We start from the raw sequence: 16,470 nt of genomic DNA on the forward strand, positions 1-16,470 counted from the left end.
AGTTCTTGATCTTTTCTGAACTCTGCTCAGCTTAATAGCATCTTTCCTATAACAGAATGACCAGAGCTGAACATGATACTCCAAGTGCAGTCTCACCAACATCTTGTACAACCTCAGTATAACATCTTAACTTCTATACCCAGTGCCCTGACTAATAAAGGCTCTTATGCCAAAAGCCTTCCTCAATACTTTGTCTACCTGTGATGCCTCTTTCAGGAAACCATATACTTGTAGTCCTATATCCCTCTGTTCCACAACAATCATGACCATTGTTCTTTGGTTTTATTGATGGCTTAACATAAAGTAACATGAAGGTTTGAAACTTCTGATTACAGAATTGAACAATCTCATTTCCATGTTGACAACACTTTTCCTGCAGGAATGTTTGAAATTAAGAAGATCTGTTGTATTGGAGCTGGATATGTTGGGGGTCCAACATGCAGTGTTATTGCTCACATGTGTCCCGAGATTCACATTACAGTTGTAGATGTTAACCAAGCAAGAATAGAAGCCTGGAACTCAAATACACTTCCAATTTATGAGGTATACTACTGAAATATTCATCCAATGTATTGTTTCATAAATTCTTTGCTGCATGTCATTCTGATGGTATATATATTTAGTTGCTATTTTCAATTTTGTTTTTTTTTTGCAGCCTGGTTTAAAGGAAGTGGTAGAGTCATGCAGAGGGAAGAACCTTTTTTTCTCAGCTGACATCGATACTGCCATTCAAGAATCTGACCTTATATTTATTTCGGTAATTTTTATCATCAACAACACACACATTGTGCTTTCAATGTAGCAAAACTCTCCAAGAATTTAAGAGTATAATTTATTAAGTCATGCATGAAATCAAGACATACAAGGAGACAGCAGAGTGAACAAGCAGAATCGTGGGCAAAGAGCTAGGTTTTATGTTGTGAAAGAAAATTAGAGAGGCAAAGATTTGTAAGATGGGGGGCGCGATTAGCCGCAGTAGCTTCTACGGGGTCGACCAGAGAGGTTATTGTATTTTTTAAAGTATCTTTTACGATCACAAGACCCTGGTGGACATTGAACATAAAATACCACAGGTCTACCCCTCAGCGAGTTGCTCGTTGGCGGAAAGACTGAAGGAGCTGGACTTGGTACAGACTGCAATGCTGTCTACCACAGAGAGGCATCAGTGTGCAAAGGAGGTGTGCAGTCTAACAGCGAGTGATTATCTTAGACTCTTTTCTTGTGATCGCAAGGGCCTTCCAGCTGCAGCTCCTTGAAGACCGTCTTAGGGATCTGGAGCAGCAGCTGATGACCTTTGGCTTGTACAGGAGAGCGAGGAGAGGATCAGAGTTACAGGGAAGTAGTCACCCCTAAGTTGCATGAGGCAGGTAGCTGGGTGTCTGTCAGGAGACATGGAAATGTGAATTAGGCAGTTAGCGCAGAGCACCCCTGTGGCCTTTCCCCTCAATAATAAATATACTGTTCTGGATACTGTTGTGGGGGATGACCTCCCAGGGGAATGCCACAGAGAGCAGGTTACTGGAGCTGAGCATGGGTCTGTGGTGCAGAAGGGAAAGAGGGAGAAGAGGGGAATGGTAGTGATAGGGGACTTGATAGTGAGGGAAACAGACAGGAGATACTGTGGATGTGAACGGGACACCCAGATGGTGTGAGGCCTCCCAGGTGACAGGGTCAGGGATGTCTCAGATCTCATCTGCAACATTTTGGAGAGGGAAGGAGAACAGCCAGGTGTCTTGGTACATATTGGTACCTATGACATAGGAAGGAAAAGCAATGAGATCCTGAAAAGAGAATTTAGAGATCTAGGTAGAAAGTTGAGAAGTAGGGCCTCCTGGGTAGTGATTTCTGGATTGCTGGCCGTGCCATGCGCCAGTGAGGGTAGAAACAGAGTGATTTGTCAGACAATGCATGGCTGAGAAGCTGGTGCAGGGTGCAGGGTGCAGGGCTTCAGGTTCTTGGATCAATGGCGTCTCCTCTGGGGGGCGGTGTGACCTGTTCAAAAGTGACGGGTTGCACCTGAACCCAAGTGGGACCAATATTCTCGTGGGCAGGTTTGTTAGAGCTGTTGGGGAGGGTTTAAACTAATTTGGCAGGGGGTTGGGAACTGGAGTAAAGGGTCGCAAGATAGGACGGATGGTAAAAAGCAAAGATAGTGTGCAGTCAGACTGTCAGGAAGGGCAGGCAGATGATAGGATATAAATGCAGCCAGCAGGGTGAGTATCAGTGCATTAGGGTTGCAGAATCAGAAAGGATAGCAAATACGGTACTCGAGATGTTGTATCTAAATGCGTGTAGTATAAGGAATAAGGTGGATGATCTTGTTGCACTATTGCAGATTGTCAGGTATGATGTTGTGGCCGTCACTCAATCGTGACTGAAGGATGGTTGTAGTTGGGAGCTAAATATCCAAGGTTACACATTGTATCAGAGTGATAGGAAGGTAGGCAGAGGGGGTGGCATGGGTCTGCTGGTAAAGAATGGCATCAAATCAGTAGAAAGCTGTGACACAGGATCAGAAGATGTTGAATCCTTGTGAGTTGAGTTAAGAAACTGCAAGGATAAAAGGATCCTGATAGCAATTATATATATAGGCCTCCCAACAGTAGCTAGGATGTGAACCACAGATTGCAACAGGAAATAGAAAAGGTGTGTCAAAAGGACAATGTTATGATAGTCATAAGAGATTTCAACATGCAGGTCGATTGGGAAAATCAGGTTAGAAATGGATTTCAAGAGAGTGAGTTGTTGAATGGCTACAAGATAGCTTTTTAGAGCAGTTTGTCATTGAGCCTACTAGGGGATCAGCTATAGTGGAATGGGTATTGTATAATGAACTGGTGGTGATTAGGGAGCTTAAGGTAAAGGAACCCTTAGGAAACAGTGATCACAATATGACTAAGTTCAATTTGAAATTTTAAAGGAGAAAGTAAAGTTTGATGTAGCAGTATTTCAGTGGAGTAAAGGAAATTACAGAGGTATGAGAGAGAAGTTCACCAAAGTAAACTGGAAGGAGATGTTAGCAGGGATGACAGTAGAGCAGCAATGGCATGAGTTTCTGAGCAAAGTGAGGAAGGTTCAGAATAGGTGTATTCCAAAAGTGAAGAAACACTCAAATGGCAAAATAGTGCGACTGTGGCTGATATGGGAAGTCAAAGCTAATGTAAAACCAAGAGAGGGCATACAACAAAGCAAAAATTAGTGGGAAGACAGAGGATTGGAAGCAACACTCACAGCACGCTGGAGGAACTCAGCTGGTTGGGCAGCATCAGTGGAAACGATGAGTCGACGTTTTGGGCCAGAGCCCTTTGTCAGGACTGAAGATAGAAGGAGGGGGAAGGATTTGAAGAATGCTTATAGGTTCAGTTGAAAGACCAGTAATTTGAAAGACAAAGGGGTAGGGTAGGGAAAGCAGGGATGACATAGGTAGGAAAACAATAGGTAGTAGAAGGGGGAGGTGAGAGGCAGCTGGGGGAGGGGGCAGAGTGAAATAGGGATAGAGGAAGGGAGGGGGAGGGAATTACCGGAAGCTGGAGAATTCTATGTTCATACCAAGGGGCTGGAGACTACCTAGAAGGTATATGAGGTGTTGCTCCTCCAACCTGGGTTTAGCCTTATCACGGCAGTAGAGGAGGCCATGTATGGACATATCCGAATGGGAAACAGAGTTGAAGTGGGTGGCTACCGGGAGATCCTGTCTGTTGTGGTGGACGAAGTGGAGGTGCTCGACGAAGCGATCCCCCAATCTGCGTCGGGTTTCACCGATGTAGAGGAGGCCACAACGGGAGCACCGGATTCAATAGATGACCCCAACAGACTCACAAGTGAAGTGTTCCGGTGCGGCCTCCTCTACATCGGTGAAACCCGACGCAGATTGGGGGACCGCTTCGTCGAGCACCTCCACTCCGTCCGCCACAACAGACAGGATCTCCCGGTAGCCACCCACTTCAACTCTGCTTCCCATTCCCATTCGGATATGTCCATACATGGCCTCCTCTACTGCCATGATGAGGCTAAACTCAGGTTGGAGGAGCAACACCTCATATACCGTCTAGGTAGTCTCCAGCCCCTTGGTCTGAACATAGAATTCTCCAGCTTCCGGTAATTCCCTCCCCCTCCCTTCCTCTATCCATATTTCACTCTGCCCCCTCCCCCAGCTGCCTCTCATCTCCCTCATGGTTCCGCCTTCTTCTACTACTATCCATTGTTTTCCTACCTATGGCGTCCCTGCTTTCGTCTTTCAAATTACTGGTCTTTCAACTGAACCTACAAGCATTCTTCAAATCCTTCCGCCTCCTTCTTTCTTCAGTCCTGACGAAGGGTTCCAGCCCGAAATGTCGACTCATCGTTTCCACGGATGCTGCCCGACCTGCTGAGTTCCTCCAGCGTGCTGTGAGTGTTGCTTTGATCCCAGCATCTGCAGATTATTTTGTGTTTACAGAGGATTGGAAACCTTTAAAAACCTACAGAGAGCAACTGGAAAAAACTATTAGGAGGGAAAAGAAGAAATATGAAAGTAAGCTAGCAAACAATATAAAAGCTTTTTCAATTATGTAAAAAAAAAATAGAGTTGAGAGTGGATATAGGACTGCTAGAAAATGAAGCTGAAGAAATAATGGGGGACAAGGAGATGGCAGATGAACTAAATGAACATTTTGCATCAGTCTTCACTGTGAAAGACACTAGCAGTGTGTCAGATGTTGAAGGTGTGAGGGAAGAGAAGTGAGTGAAGTTACTATTACAAGGGAGAAGGTGCTCAAAAAGCTGATAGACCTAAGGGTACATACATCACATGGACCAGATGAACCGCACCTAGGACTCTGATAAAGGTAGCGATGAAGATTGTGGAGGCATTAGTAATGATCTTTCAAAAATCATTGGACCCTGGCATGGTGCCAAAGGACTGGTAAATTGCAAATGTCACTCCACTCTTTAAGAAGGGGGGAAGGCAGCAGAAAGGAAATTATAGACCAGTTAGCCTGACCCCAGTGGTTGGGAAGAGGTTGGAGTCAATTTTTAAGGATGAGGTTATGGAGTACTTGGTGACATAGGACATAGTCAGTGCGGTTTCCTTAAGGGAAAATCTTGTCTGACAAACCTGTTGGAGTTCTTTGTAGATTGTTAAAGGGGATGCAGTGGATGCTGTATATTTGGGCTTTCAGAAGGCCTTTGACAAGGTGCCACACATGAGACTGCTTACCAAGTTAAGAGCCCATGGTATTACAGGAAAGTTGCTGGCACAGTTAGAGCATTGGCTGATTGGTAGGAGGCAGCAAGTGGGACTAAAAGGATCCTTTACTGGTTGGCTGCCAGTGACGACTGGTGTTCCACGGCATTGGTGTTGGGTGCGCTTCTTTTTATGCTGTATGTCAACGATGTAGATGATGAAATAGATGGCTTTGTTGCCAAGTTTGCAGATGATACGAAGATTGGTGGAGGGGCAGGTGGTGTTGAGGAAACCGGTAGGGTGCAGAAGGACTTAGACAGATTAGGAGAATGGGCGAGAGAGTGGCAAATGAAATAAAATGTTGGAAAATGCATGGTCATGGCGAATGAAGGAGAAACTGCATGGGCACTGTCGAGGGAGGACTTGGCCTCGAGTTGTAGTGTCAGTCACCCGTGGGAGGGGTTAGAGCCAGGCGCTTCATTGGAGGCAGTGTGGCCACGCTGGAGTCGCCGCTGTCTCCTAGTGTTCACTCAGCAGAAGACAAGCAGTAATGTGTTTGACTGCAGACTGCTGCAACATTCATGGACTCAGGGATTTTGGACTATTTTTGTGTGATTGTATTTTACTGTTATCTTACATGTGCTTGCTCTCTTATATGCGTTATATGTGCCTTAAGCTATGTATAACTGTTCATACTGTGTCTTGCATCTTGTCCCGGAGTATAACGCTCTTTTGTTTGGCAAATACTTTGAGAGGCTGGTCAAGGACTACATCTGCAGCATGCTACCACCTACAACCACACTGGACCCCCTACAATTCGCCTACCAACACAACCGCTCGGCAGATGATGCAATAGTCACAGTTCTACACACCGTTCTTACACATCTGGAGAAGAAGGATGCTGTTCTTGGACTACAGTTCAGCATTCAACACTATAATTCTGTCCAGGGCCTGACAAGAAGCTCAGAGACCTCAGTCTTCACTCTGTCTTGTGTAACTGGATCCCGGACTTCCTGTTAGATCTCCGGCAGGTGGTAAGAGTGGGCTCCCTCACCTCTCCCCCGACCCTCAACACAGGTGCCCCTCAGGGCTGTGTCCTAAGCCCCCTCCTTTACACTCTGTATACCCATGACTGTGTCGCCACCCACAGCTTCAAACTGCTAATTAAATTTGCTGATGACACTACACTGATTGGCTAATCTCAAATAATAATGAGGTGGCCTATAGAGAAGAAGTCACCACCCTGACACAGTGGTGTCAAGAAAACAACCTCTCCCTCAATGTCACAAAAACAAAGGAGCTGGTTGTGGACTACAGGAGGAACGGAGACAGGCTAACCCCTATTGACATCAATGGATCTGGGGTTGAGAGGGTGAACAGCTTTAAGTTCCTCGGCATAAACATCACCAAGGATCTCACGTGGTCTGTACATACCAGCTGTGTGGTGAAAAAGGCAACACAGCACCTCTTTCACCTCAGATGGTTGAAGAAGTTTGGTGTGGGCCCCCAAATCCTAAGAACTTTTTTTAGGGGCACAATTGAGAGCATCCTGACTGGCTGCATCACTGCCTGGTATGGGAACTGTACCTCCCTCAATCGCAGGACTCTGCAGAGAGTGGTGCAGACAGCCCAGCGCATCTGTAGATGTGAACTTCCCATGATTCAGGACATTTACAAAGATGGGTGTGTAAGAAGCACCCGAAGAATCATTGGGGACCCCAGTCACTCCAACCACAAACAGTTCCGTCTGCTACCATCCGGGAAATGGTACCGCAGCATAAAATCCAGGACCAACAGGCTCCAGGACAGCTTCTTCCACCAGGCCATCAGACTGCTTAACTCATGCTGACACAACTGTATTTCTATGTTATATTGACTAGCCTGTTGTACATACTATTTATTATAAATGGCACATTGCACATTTAGACAGAGACGTAGCGTAAAGATTTTTACTCCTCTGTATGTGAAGGATGTAAGAAATAAAGTCAATTCAATGTATTCATGTACGGTTGAATGACAATTAAATTTGAACTTGAACAAAAGTTTCAGAAATTCCAGAGCTGAAGGCATAGTTGACAATGAGCACTTGGCTTATTTTTCTGCAAGGATAATGTAGGTGAGTTATAGGTACCTTGACAGTTCACAGGACTGGTGGAGATTACAGCGACAGGGAGAGAGAGGCCATGGAGGTTAAATCTCAATATTGCTTAAGCAGGAGCTAATCCAGTTGAGTAAACACAGACTAATATTTAAAAAAAAACTAGGACAGAAGTAGCAACATTTTGAATGGCAAACTTACAGAAGTAGATTGAAGGAAACTGACCTGCATTGAAGTAAAAAGCAACACACACACACACACACACACACACACACACACACACACACACACACACACACACACACACAAATGTTGGAGAAACTCAGCAGGTCAGGCAGCATCCATGGAGGGAAATAAACTGTTGACATTTCAGGCTGGGACCCTTCACCCGGGATCCTGATGAATTCCCGATGAAGGGTCTGAGCCTGAAACAGGAACTGTTCATTTCCCTCCATAAATGCAGCCTGAACTGCTGAGTCCCCCCAGTATTTTATGTGTGTTGTTCAAGTTTTCCAGCATCTGCAGAATCTCTTGTGCCTCCAGGGATAACAAGGCAGCAGATATTAGGCAGAACTGGAATTGAGTGATAAGGAGATGAAAATAGATAGCTTTAACAATTGCATGGTTATGTGATCAGGAACTCGACTCTGGGTCATATATCATAGCAAGGTTGGGAACAGACGTGTTTAGTTTCACAAATTCCAGGAAGGGGTTTGGAATTGGTGGGATAGAGAGTTGCACTGGGACATCTCCCTAGCTAAGACTTCGGCCTTCCTATTATTTAAGAGCAGTTGGTTTCCTCTCATCCAGTGTTGAATGTTGGAAAGGAATCAGACAATTTGGAGACAGTGGAGTGGTCAAGCAGTGCTAGGGTTAGAGCTGGCTGTTGCATATATAGAAACTGATGCAGTGTTTTGATGACATACAATAATGAGAGGCATCGATCGTGTAGATGGTCGGAGGCTTTTTCCCAGGCCTGAAATGGCTAACACGAGAAGACACAGTTTTAAGGTGCTTGGAAGAAGGTATAGAGGAAATGCCAGGGGTAAGTTTTTTACACAGAGAGTGGTGAGCGCATGGAATGGGCTGCCAGTGACTGTGGTGGAGGCAGATAGAATAGGGTCCTTTAAGAGACTCCTGGATAAGTACATGGAGCTTAGAAAAATAGAGGGCTATAGGTAACCCGAGGTAATTTCTAAAGTAAGTGCATGTTCAGCACAGCGTTGTGCTGTAGGTTTTCTATGTTTCAATGATGCAGTACAATAGGCACCACAGTATCATAGTGGTTAGCACGATGCAATTACAACTCGGGGTGACCGAGTTTGGAGTTCAATTCCAGCATCCTCTGGAAGGCATCCATGGAATATGTGGGTTTTTCCCAGAAGTTCCGGTTTCCTCCCATAGTCCAAAGACATGCCGGGTAGTAGGTTAGTTTGTCATCATAAATTGTCCCGTGATTAGGCTAGGGTTAGCTTGGTGGTCACTGGGCAGTGCAGCTCAGGGATACCAGGGGTGACAGCAAGTAGGAAGAAACGCCATTGCAAACTGTTCTAATCCTATATCTGGGTAGAACAGAATAAATGGAGTTCCACCCAAATGGGGAGACATTGGAGGGGATTAGTTAAGGCCAAGATTCTTACAGGTGAGCAGTTGACCAGGTGATCTTTGATCATGTGTAAATTCATCCAGCAGGTTAGAAAGGGACTACAACTTCATCAAGTCCTACTACTCAAGCCAAAATACATCACCTCATGTTTCTGAGCTGGAATCACCAGTTGGTGATCCAGGATTGAAGATCTGGATCACCACATGATGTCTCTGAGCTGGAATCACTCATCAGTGATCCAAGATCAAAGATTTGGATCAGCACATGATGTCTCTGAGCTGGAATCACCAGTTGGTGATCCAGGAGTGAAGATCTGGATCACCACATGATGTCTCTGAGTTGGAATCACTCGCCAGTGATCCAGGATTGAAGATCTGGATCACCACATGATGTTTCTGAGCTGGAATCACTCATCAGTGATCCAGGATTGAAGATCTGGCTAAAATGAAACAAAAAAATGGTAGAAATACTCAGGTGTTCAGGGAGCATTTATGGAGGGAGAAACATATATAATGTTTCAGATTGATATCCTTTCACTAGAACTAAAAAATAGGGATGTAATGGATTTTAAGAAAATGAAGAGACAGCAAAACCAATGTCAGTGGGGAAGGAAAGAAAGTTGTGATTAGCAAAAAGTGAAGAGAAGCTAAATAACAAGGGATGATGGGAGAGGTCACAACAGGTTACCGGGCAATAAAACGACAAGAGCATCTGCAGGAGCTGAAGATGACAAAGGCAGAATCTTTGCCAACAACTGTCGCGTGAAATAACTGGGAGCAGTGCTCATGATCTGAAAATGTTTAATACAGTGTAAAGCCGTTGAAGCTGTAAACTGCATAATTGAAAAAATAAAAATCATACGTGTTGACTTGCAGTGAATACAAGGCAAGTTCTAACTTTAAATATTCTTCTGACTTTGTAATAGGTAAACACACCCACAAAAGTTTATGGAATGGGAAAAGGTCGGGCTGCAGATCTGAAATATATTGAATCCTGCGCGCGAAGGATCGTAGCAGTGTCAAACGGGTACAAAATAGTCACTGAGAAAAGCACTGTGCCTGTGCGAGCTGCTGAGAGTATTCGCAGAATATTCCAGTCAAACACAAAGCCAGATCTAACTCTTCAGGTGAGCCGAGGCAGTATTCTACTGGGTAATGCTGCAGGTCAAAAACACACTTACTGTACCAGAAGAAGCTCTGCAACCTGGCTATTGCTAGGGAGGCACATGAAATTATTTAATGTGTATGTTGAATGAAGGAGATAAATGCCTCTCTGCATTAGGTATGAAATGTTAGCAAAGTATAGATCTACAATTTACTGAACTTATTAGGAAAGAAGTTTTAACCCAATAATTAAAAAGGGCAGTCAGCCCTTGGTCTGGTATTTGTTTTGCCACAAATTTCCTCAGACATTTTGCACTGATACTAATCATGAGCCCATTTACCATGTAGGTACTATCGAACCCAGAATTTCTGGCCGAAGGGACAGCTATTAGCAATCTGATGAACCCAGACCGTGTGCTGATTGGTGGTGATGAGACGCCCGAAGGTCAGGAGGCGATTCAGGCACTTTGTGCGGTGTATGAGCGCTGGGTACCAAGAAGCAAAATCATCACAACTAACACATGGTCCTCGGAACTTTCCAAGCTGGTATTCTCACTTTTAAGTTTGCCAAAATCTGCTGTCCTAACGTGTTGGTAGACTGCATTCTTATGAAGCAGTTTTTCTCAGATAGAGAAGTTTGATAAGTCCAAGTTGTTATATTCTGAAAATTCCTATTTTCTAAGATTGATTTACAATTAGATCTCGCTGTTAACTTGTGCTGCTCGACAATTCATGCAATCTCTTACTGAACTGGATAATTTATACATGAGCCAGCTGTAATTCCAAGTCATTGAGGCCCTCGGTTGGTTGAGGTCGACCATGGAAGTCCTAGCTGTCTATGTGATACACTAGCCAGTACGCAAGCCAGGCCATTATGATATGCAGAGCAAGTTGTTGTCCATCTAGCAGGCTCGCCCACTCCACTCAGCTAATGAATCTAAAGGAATGGTAGAGACTGAAAGGTTTGGCACCGGTGGTGTCACAGGGTTTGCCAGTCAGCTTCGAACTCAACGTAGGACTGTCCTAGGGACTCCAGCTCTGGATTTTTCCTTGGGGTTCACTCCCAAAGCTTTCCTCATGAGTGGAAATAGTCGCAAGGCAGTGGAGACTTGAGATCACTTTTCCTTCTCCAATACCAACTGCCAACCATAGCTGACAAGCCCCATCTGCCCGAACAAGTAATTAAATTGTCATTAATAAAACAGTTTTTCTTTTATTTATGTAATAGTCTCATTTTACAACATGATGACAGACTTTCTGAAGATCTCTTTCCAATATTTCAAGTGTAACTTTAAAATTACTTTTGAATTGTATTAGTTAACAAACTTGTTGTCACTGTTCAAAATTAATTTATGACCCATCCTGTGGCAGGATTTTTTTTTTGTTTTAATTGTTATGATTTCTTTTAATAATGAAAAACTAAGCTTGCCAAACTTTTCTTTATCACTCTGCTTCCTAAAATTGGGAATTTCGTGCTGAATTCTGCACCATTTTGGCACTTTGATTGGCCCCTATATTCCAGCAAGCCAAGTTATATGCAGCCCCTGGACAGTTTCAGCATTAATGCCAGCAATTTGGCTGAATAAATGCACATAGACACTAAGCAGATCAATAACTTATATTTATCTAGGTGTCTGTAAAATAAAGTAAACCACCCTGAAGTGAGAGGGTTATCAACCAAAACCCGATTTAAACCTCTTAAGGCAATGTTAGGGCAAAAGCTCAGTCAAACAGATAGTTTTTTAAGGAATATCAGTGGGAAAAGGAGTGGTCAGAGCACAGGGGAGGAATTCCAGAGCTTAACACCATGGCAGCTGAAGCCACAAAAGCCATCAATGGAGGAATTACACTCAAGAATGATTCGGTTTACAGAATTAGAATAATACAAATGTTTTTGAAGATTGTAGCGTTGGAGGAGAACAAAAATAAAGAGGGAGAGAAAATTTTAAAAACTACAGATGCTATACATTTGAAATAAATATTGAAAATGCTGGAAACACTCAGCAGGTCAGGTAACATTTGTGGAAGGAGAAACAAAACCAATACTTTAGTTCAAAGACCCTTTATCAGTTTCTCTTTCCACAGATATTGCCTGGTCTGTTGTGTGTTCCCAGCATTTTCTGTTTTCATGCAGAGTGGGTCAAGACTGATTTGTAAAATTGGATGAAAGTTTCAAAATCAAGGCAGTCAATCTAGGACAATGAGCACAGGAGATATTTGTGAGTGGGACAGTGCAAGTTAGGACATAGGCCTTAGAGTTTTGGGCTGCTTCTCGATTATGGAGGATAAAATGAAAGAAGATAACCACACACAAACAAACAAATCTGGTGGCTACAAAAGGCACGGATGAAGTTCTTGGCAGGCAATGAGATGAGGCAGATGAAACATTAGTCATATTTATTGTTTTTCCTTTTCATAAGGCATCCAATGCATTTCTTGCTCAGCGAATAAGCAGTATTAACTCAATCAGTGCTCTGTGTGAGGCAACTGGTGCTGATGTTGAGGAAGTTGCTCGTGCTGTGGGCATGGATCACAGAATTGGAAGCAAATTTCTCAAAGCCAGTGTTGGTTAGTAATTTGTTTTTGTGATACAAAGATCCAGATCTTTCATTTGCAGATATGGTTGAGATTTGCAGACATTTATTAAAATTCAGGGCTTTTGATCTATTTCAGGATTTGGGGGGAGCTGTTTCCAGAAAGATGTTCTAAACCTCGTGTATTTATGTGAAGCATTAAACTTACCTGAAGTGGCCCAATACTGGCAGCAGGTAACTTAATGAGATTTACTAGAATATATTTGCTTGAAAGCTCAGATGCCAGTATGCTGCTTTTTTATTGATGTGCAATTGAAAATCAATTTTTATTCATAAATGAGTCATGAAAGTAATCATTTCTAGGTCCGCTCAGAAAATTTAACTGATTTCCTGTCAGCCATGCACATGATGACATTATTCCCCATGCAATATTTCCTTTTGAAAACTTTAATCCATTTCAAGGTTTCAAGGTAACTGTTTCCGAAAAGATTTGCTGATTCAAGTGTAGAAGTGGACGAACAGTAAGCATTCTGCCTACTAAACAGGCCTCTGATGCCCAAGACTTGATCTTTTATGGATCTGTTGAAGCTTTACTTCTACACCAGTCCAGTGTAACTTGATGAGTGTTCTCGAATTTGCAGGTTGGGTCTTGATTTCTTCATTAGTGTCTTGAACTGAATATATCCAATCAATGCACCACAAGTAATATTTGCATCTGTTTCTTGGAATTCGCACCCAGATTCACTTCTCTGGAAATAATTAGCCTGTAGTTAAATGTTGTGGAATATGAGGCAGCTGAACTGCCTGCAATATGTCAATATTTTTACTTTTCTAAACCTTTATGTTTGCCTTACCAAGGATTTTAGTGCTGTACAAATACATTTATATAAATATAACATTCAAATAATAGTGACTATGTATGTATTTCATTGAAAATTTGTTACCTTTCAGGTGATTGACATGAATGATTACCAACGGAGAAGGTTTGCTTCCCGAATTATTGACTGTCTCTTCAATACTGCCACAGATAAAAAGATAGCCCTTTTAGGCTTTGCTTTCAAAAAAGACACTGGGGACACACGGTAATTTTATTGCTGTGATATCATTCAGCTTTTCTGTGCTGACTTGTAGGCATAGTGTGCTGTAGGCGTAATGTTGAGAAAGGATCTTATATTAATTTTAAATTTCTTTAGAAAATATTTATGACAGAAGTACGGGCTGTGAATATGTTTCACTGAGGTATTCACTCAATAGCAGTTTATATGTGTTATCAAAAATCTGTAAAACAAACGCTGATTAAAGGAGCATATTTTTTGATACACCTGTTAGAGTTAATCATGAAATCAAAATAATCTTACAGCTGCTGGTTGCTTTCGCCACTACTGTTAATCAGAATCAGGTTTAATATCATTGGCATATGATGTGAAATTTGTTGTTACACAGCAGCAGTACAATGCAATACATAATAATCAAAACTGAATTACAACGGAAAGTATATTCAGCTGTTCCTGGATCAGGCTTCTGTACCTCCTCCTTGATGGTAGCAATGAGTACAGGGCATGTCCTGAGTGATGGGGATCCTTAATATTAGATGCCACCTTTTTGAGGCATCGCTCCTTGAAGATGTCCTGGATGCTGGGGAATCTAGTGCCCATGATGGAGCTGATTGAGCTTACAACTTTCTGCAGCTTATTTCAGTCCTGTGCATTTTCCACCGCTACCCCCCTCCCCACACCAGACTGTGATGCAGCCAGTTAGAATGCTCTCCACGGAACATCTATAGAAATTTATGAGTGCCTTTGGTGACATACCAAATCTCCTCAAACTGCTAAGTAAATATAGCTGATATCGTGCCTGCATTGATATGTTTAGCCCAGAATAGACCTTCAGAGATGTTGCCAACCAAGAACTTGAAATTGCTCATCCTTTCCACTTCTGATCCATCTATGAGAACCAGTGTGTGTTCCATTGTCTTACCCTTTCTGAAGTTCACAATCAATTCTTTGGTCTTACAGACATTGAGCGTAAGGTTGTTGCTGCAACTCCACTCAACTAGCTGATAACTCACTACTGTGTGCCTTCTTGTCACCATCTGATATTCTGCCAACAATAGTTGTGTTGTCAGCAAATTTATAGATGGCATTTGAGCTATGCTTAGCCACACAGTCATGGGTGTAGAGAGAGTAGAGCAGTGGGCTAAGCACAGATTCTTGATGTGCACCAGTGTTGATTGCTAGCAAGGTGGAGATGTTATTTTTGATCCACACAGATTGTGGTCTTCCAGTGAGGAAATCAAGGATCCCGTTGCAGAGGGAGGTACGGAGGCCCAGGTTTTGGAGCTTTTTGATCAGACCTGTAGGAATGATCATGTCAAATGCTGAGCTGTAGTCAATAAATAGCAGCCTGACATAAGTATTAGTATTGTCCAGGTAATCCAAGGCCATGTGAAGAGCCAATGAGATCGTATCCACTGTAGACCTATCATGGTGATAGGCAAGTTGCAGGGAGTCCAGGTCCTTGCTGAGGCAGGAGTTGATTATAGCCATGACCAACCTCCCAAAGCATTCCATCATCATAGATGTCAGTGCTACTGGATGGTAGTTGTTAAGGCATCTCACCCTGCTCCTCCTGGGCACTGGTATGATTGTTGCCCTTTTGAGGCAGCTGGGAACTTCTGACTATAGCAGTGAGAGATTGAAAATGTCTTTGAACACCCCCGCCAGTTAGTTGGCACAGATTGTAAGAGCCCTACCAGGTACCCCATCAGGGGCTGTTGCCTTGCGAGGGTTCGCCCTCCTGAAAGGCAATCTGACATCAGTCTCTGGCACAGAGGTCACAGGGTCTCCTGGTGCTGCAGAGATCCTCATAGCCATAGTTTTATTCTCCCCTTGAAACCACGCATAAAAGGCATTGAGCTCATCAGGTGGTGAAGCATAACTGCTATTCATGATGTTAGGTTTCACTTTGCAGGAAGTAATGGCCTGCAAACCCTTCTAGAGCTAACCTGCAAATGATTTCCCCTGTAACCTCAGTCAGAGCTGTTCTCTTGCTTTTGAGATAGCCCTCTGTAAACTGTACCTGGCCTCCTTATATAGTCCTGGTTTACCAGTCTTGAATGCCATAGATCTAGCCCTTTAGCAGACTACGTATCTCCTGCTTCATCCATGACTTTTGATTTGGGTGTGTACAGTGTGTTCTTGTAGGCACGCACTCATCCACACAGGTTTTAATGAAGTCAATGACAGCTGTGGTGTACTCATTCAGACCCGAAGATGAATCCCTCAATACATTCCAGTCCACTAATTCAAAGCAGTCCTGTAAGTGCTCCTGCACCATGCTGTTATACTTTCTTGGTCCTCTCTGCTGGTGCTGCAGTTGTCCATCTCTGCCTAAGCTCAGGGTGTAGAAGTACAGCCAGGAGATCAGAATTTCCAAAGTGTGGCATGGGATAGCATGGTAAGCACTCTTGATGGTGACGTAATAGTGGGCAAGTGTATTGGCTCCTCTGGTTCCACAAATGTTATGTTGGTGATAATCACTAATCAGGAGTTGGTTTCATTGATGTACTAGTAAATAAGAGAACCAGTCTGTGTCATTCATGAAGTTGCTTTGGGTCCAACATTACTGAGAATCACTTATCTCAAAAACAGAACTTCTGAATGAGGATTGTTTTGCATTGAAAACGTTGGTACTCTACCTGAATATCATGAGATTCTTTCTGAGTGAATTTAAAATTTTTAATCTCATTCTGCAGGATTTGAAATTGGCTCACAGCTTGTAACATTTTTCTTTTAATTTTAGGGAGAGTTCCAGTATCTACATTAGCAAGTACCTATTGGATGAAGGTGCAAATCTTCACATCTTTGACCCCAAGGTTCTTAAAGAACAGATCATTCATGACCTGTCACATCCCAACATAACTCAGGATAACTCTGGTCAAGGTATAATATAACACAACATTTCTC

General features: G+C 43.1%; 1 protein-coding gene across 3 annotated transcripts in view; it reads left to right on the plus strand.

Moving 5' to 3' along the window:
* The window catches only part of ugdh (UDP-glucose 6-dehydrogenase), a 38,366-nt gene that overhangs the window by 15,244 nt on the left and 6,652 nt on the right, over nt 1–16,470 (plus strand). For 2 of the 3 annotated variants that reach the window (XM_072252843.1, XM_072252844.1), the window contains exons 3-10: nt 380–543; nt 656–757; nt 9,794–9,994; nt 10,320–10,517; nt 12,392–12,539; nt 12,645–12,739; nt 13,457–13,587; nt 16,307–16,446. In XM_072252843.1, coding sequence (XP_072108944.1) covers nt 382–543; nt 656–757; nt 9,794–9,994; nt 10,320–10,517; nt 12,392–12,539; nt 12,645–12,739; nt 13,457–13,587; nt 16,307–16,446 — 1,177 coding nt within the window. In that variant the 5' untranslated portion in view covers nt 380–381. The remainder of the gene's footprint in view (nt 1–379; nt 544–655; nt 758–9,793; nt 9,995–10,319; nt 10,518–12,391; nt 12,540–12,644; nt 12,740–13,456; nt 13,588–16,306; nt 16,447–16,470) is intronic. The other variant, XM_072252845.1, reaches the window with a different exon arrangement.

Source organism: Mobula birostris, chromosome 3, assembly GCF_030028105.1.
Source record: "Mobula birostris isolate sMobBir1 chromosome 3, sMobBir1.hap1, whole genome shotgun sequence".
NCBI lineage: Eukaryota > Metazoa > Chordata > Chondrichthyes > Myliobatiformes > Myliobatidae > Mobula > Mobula birostris.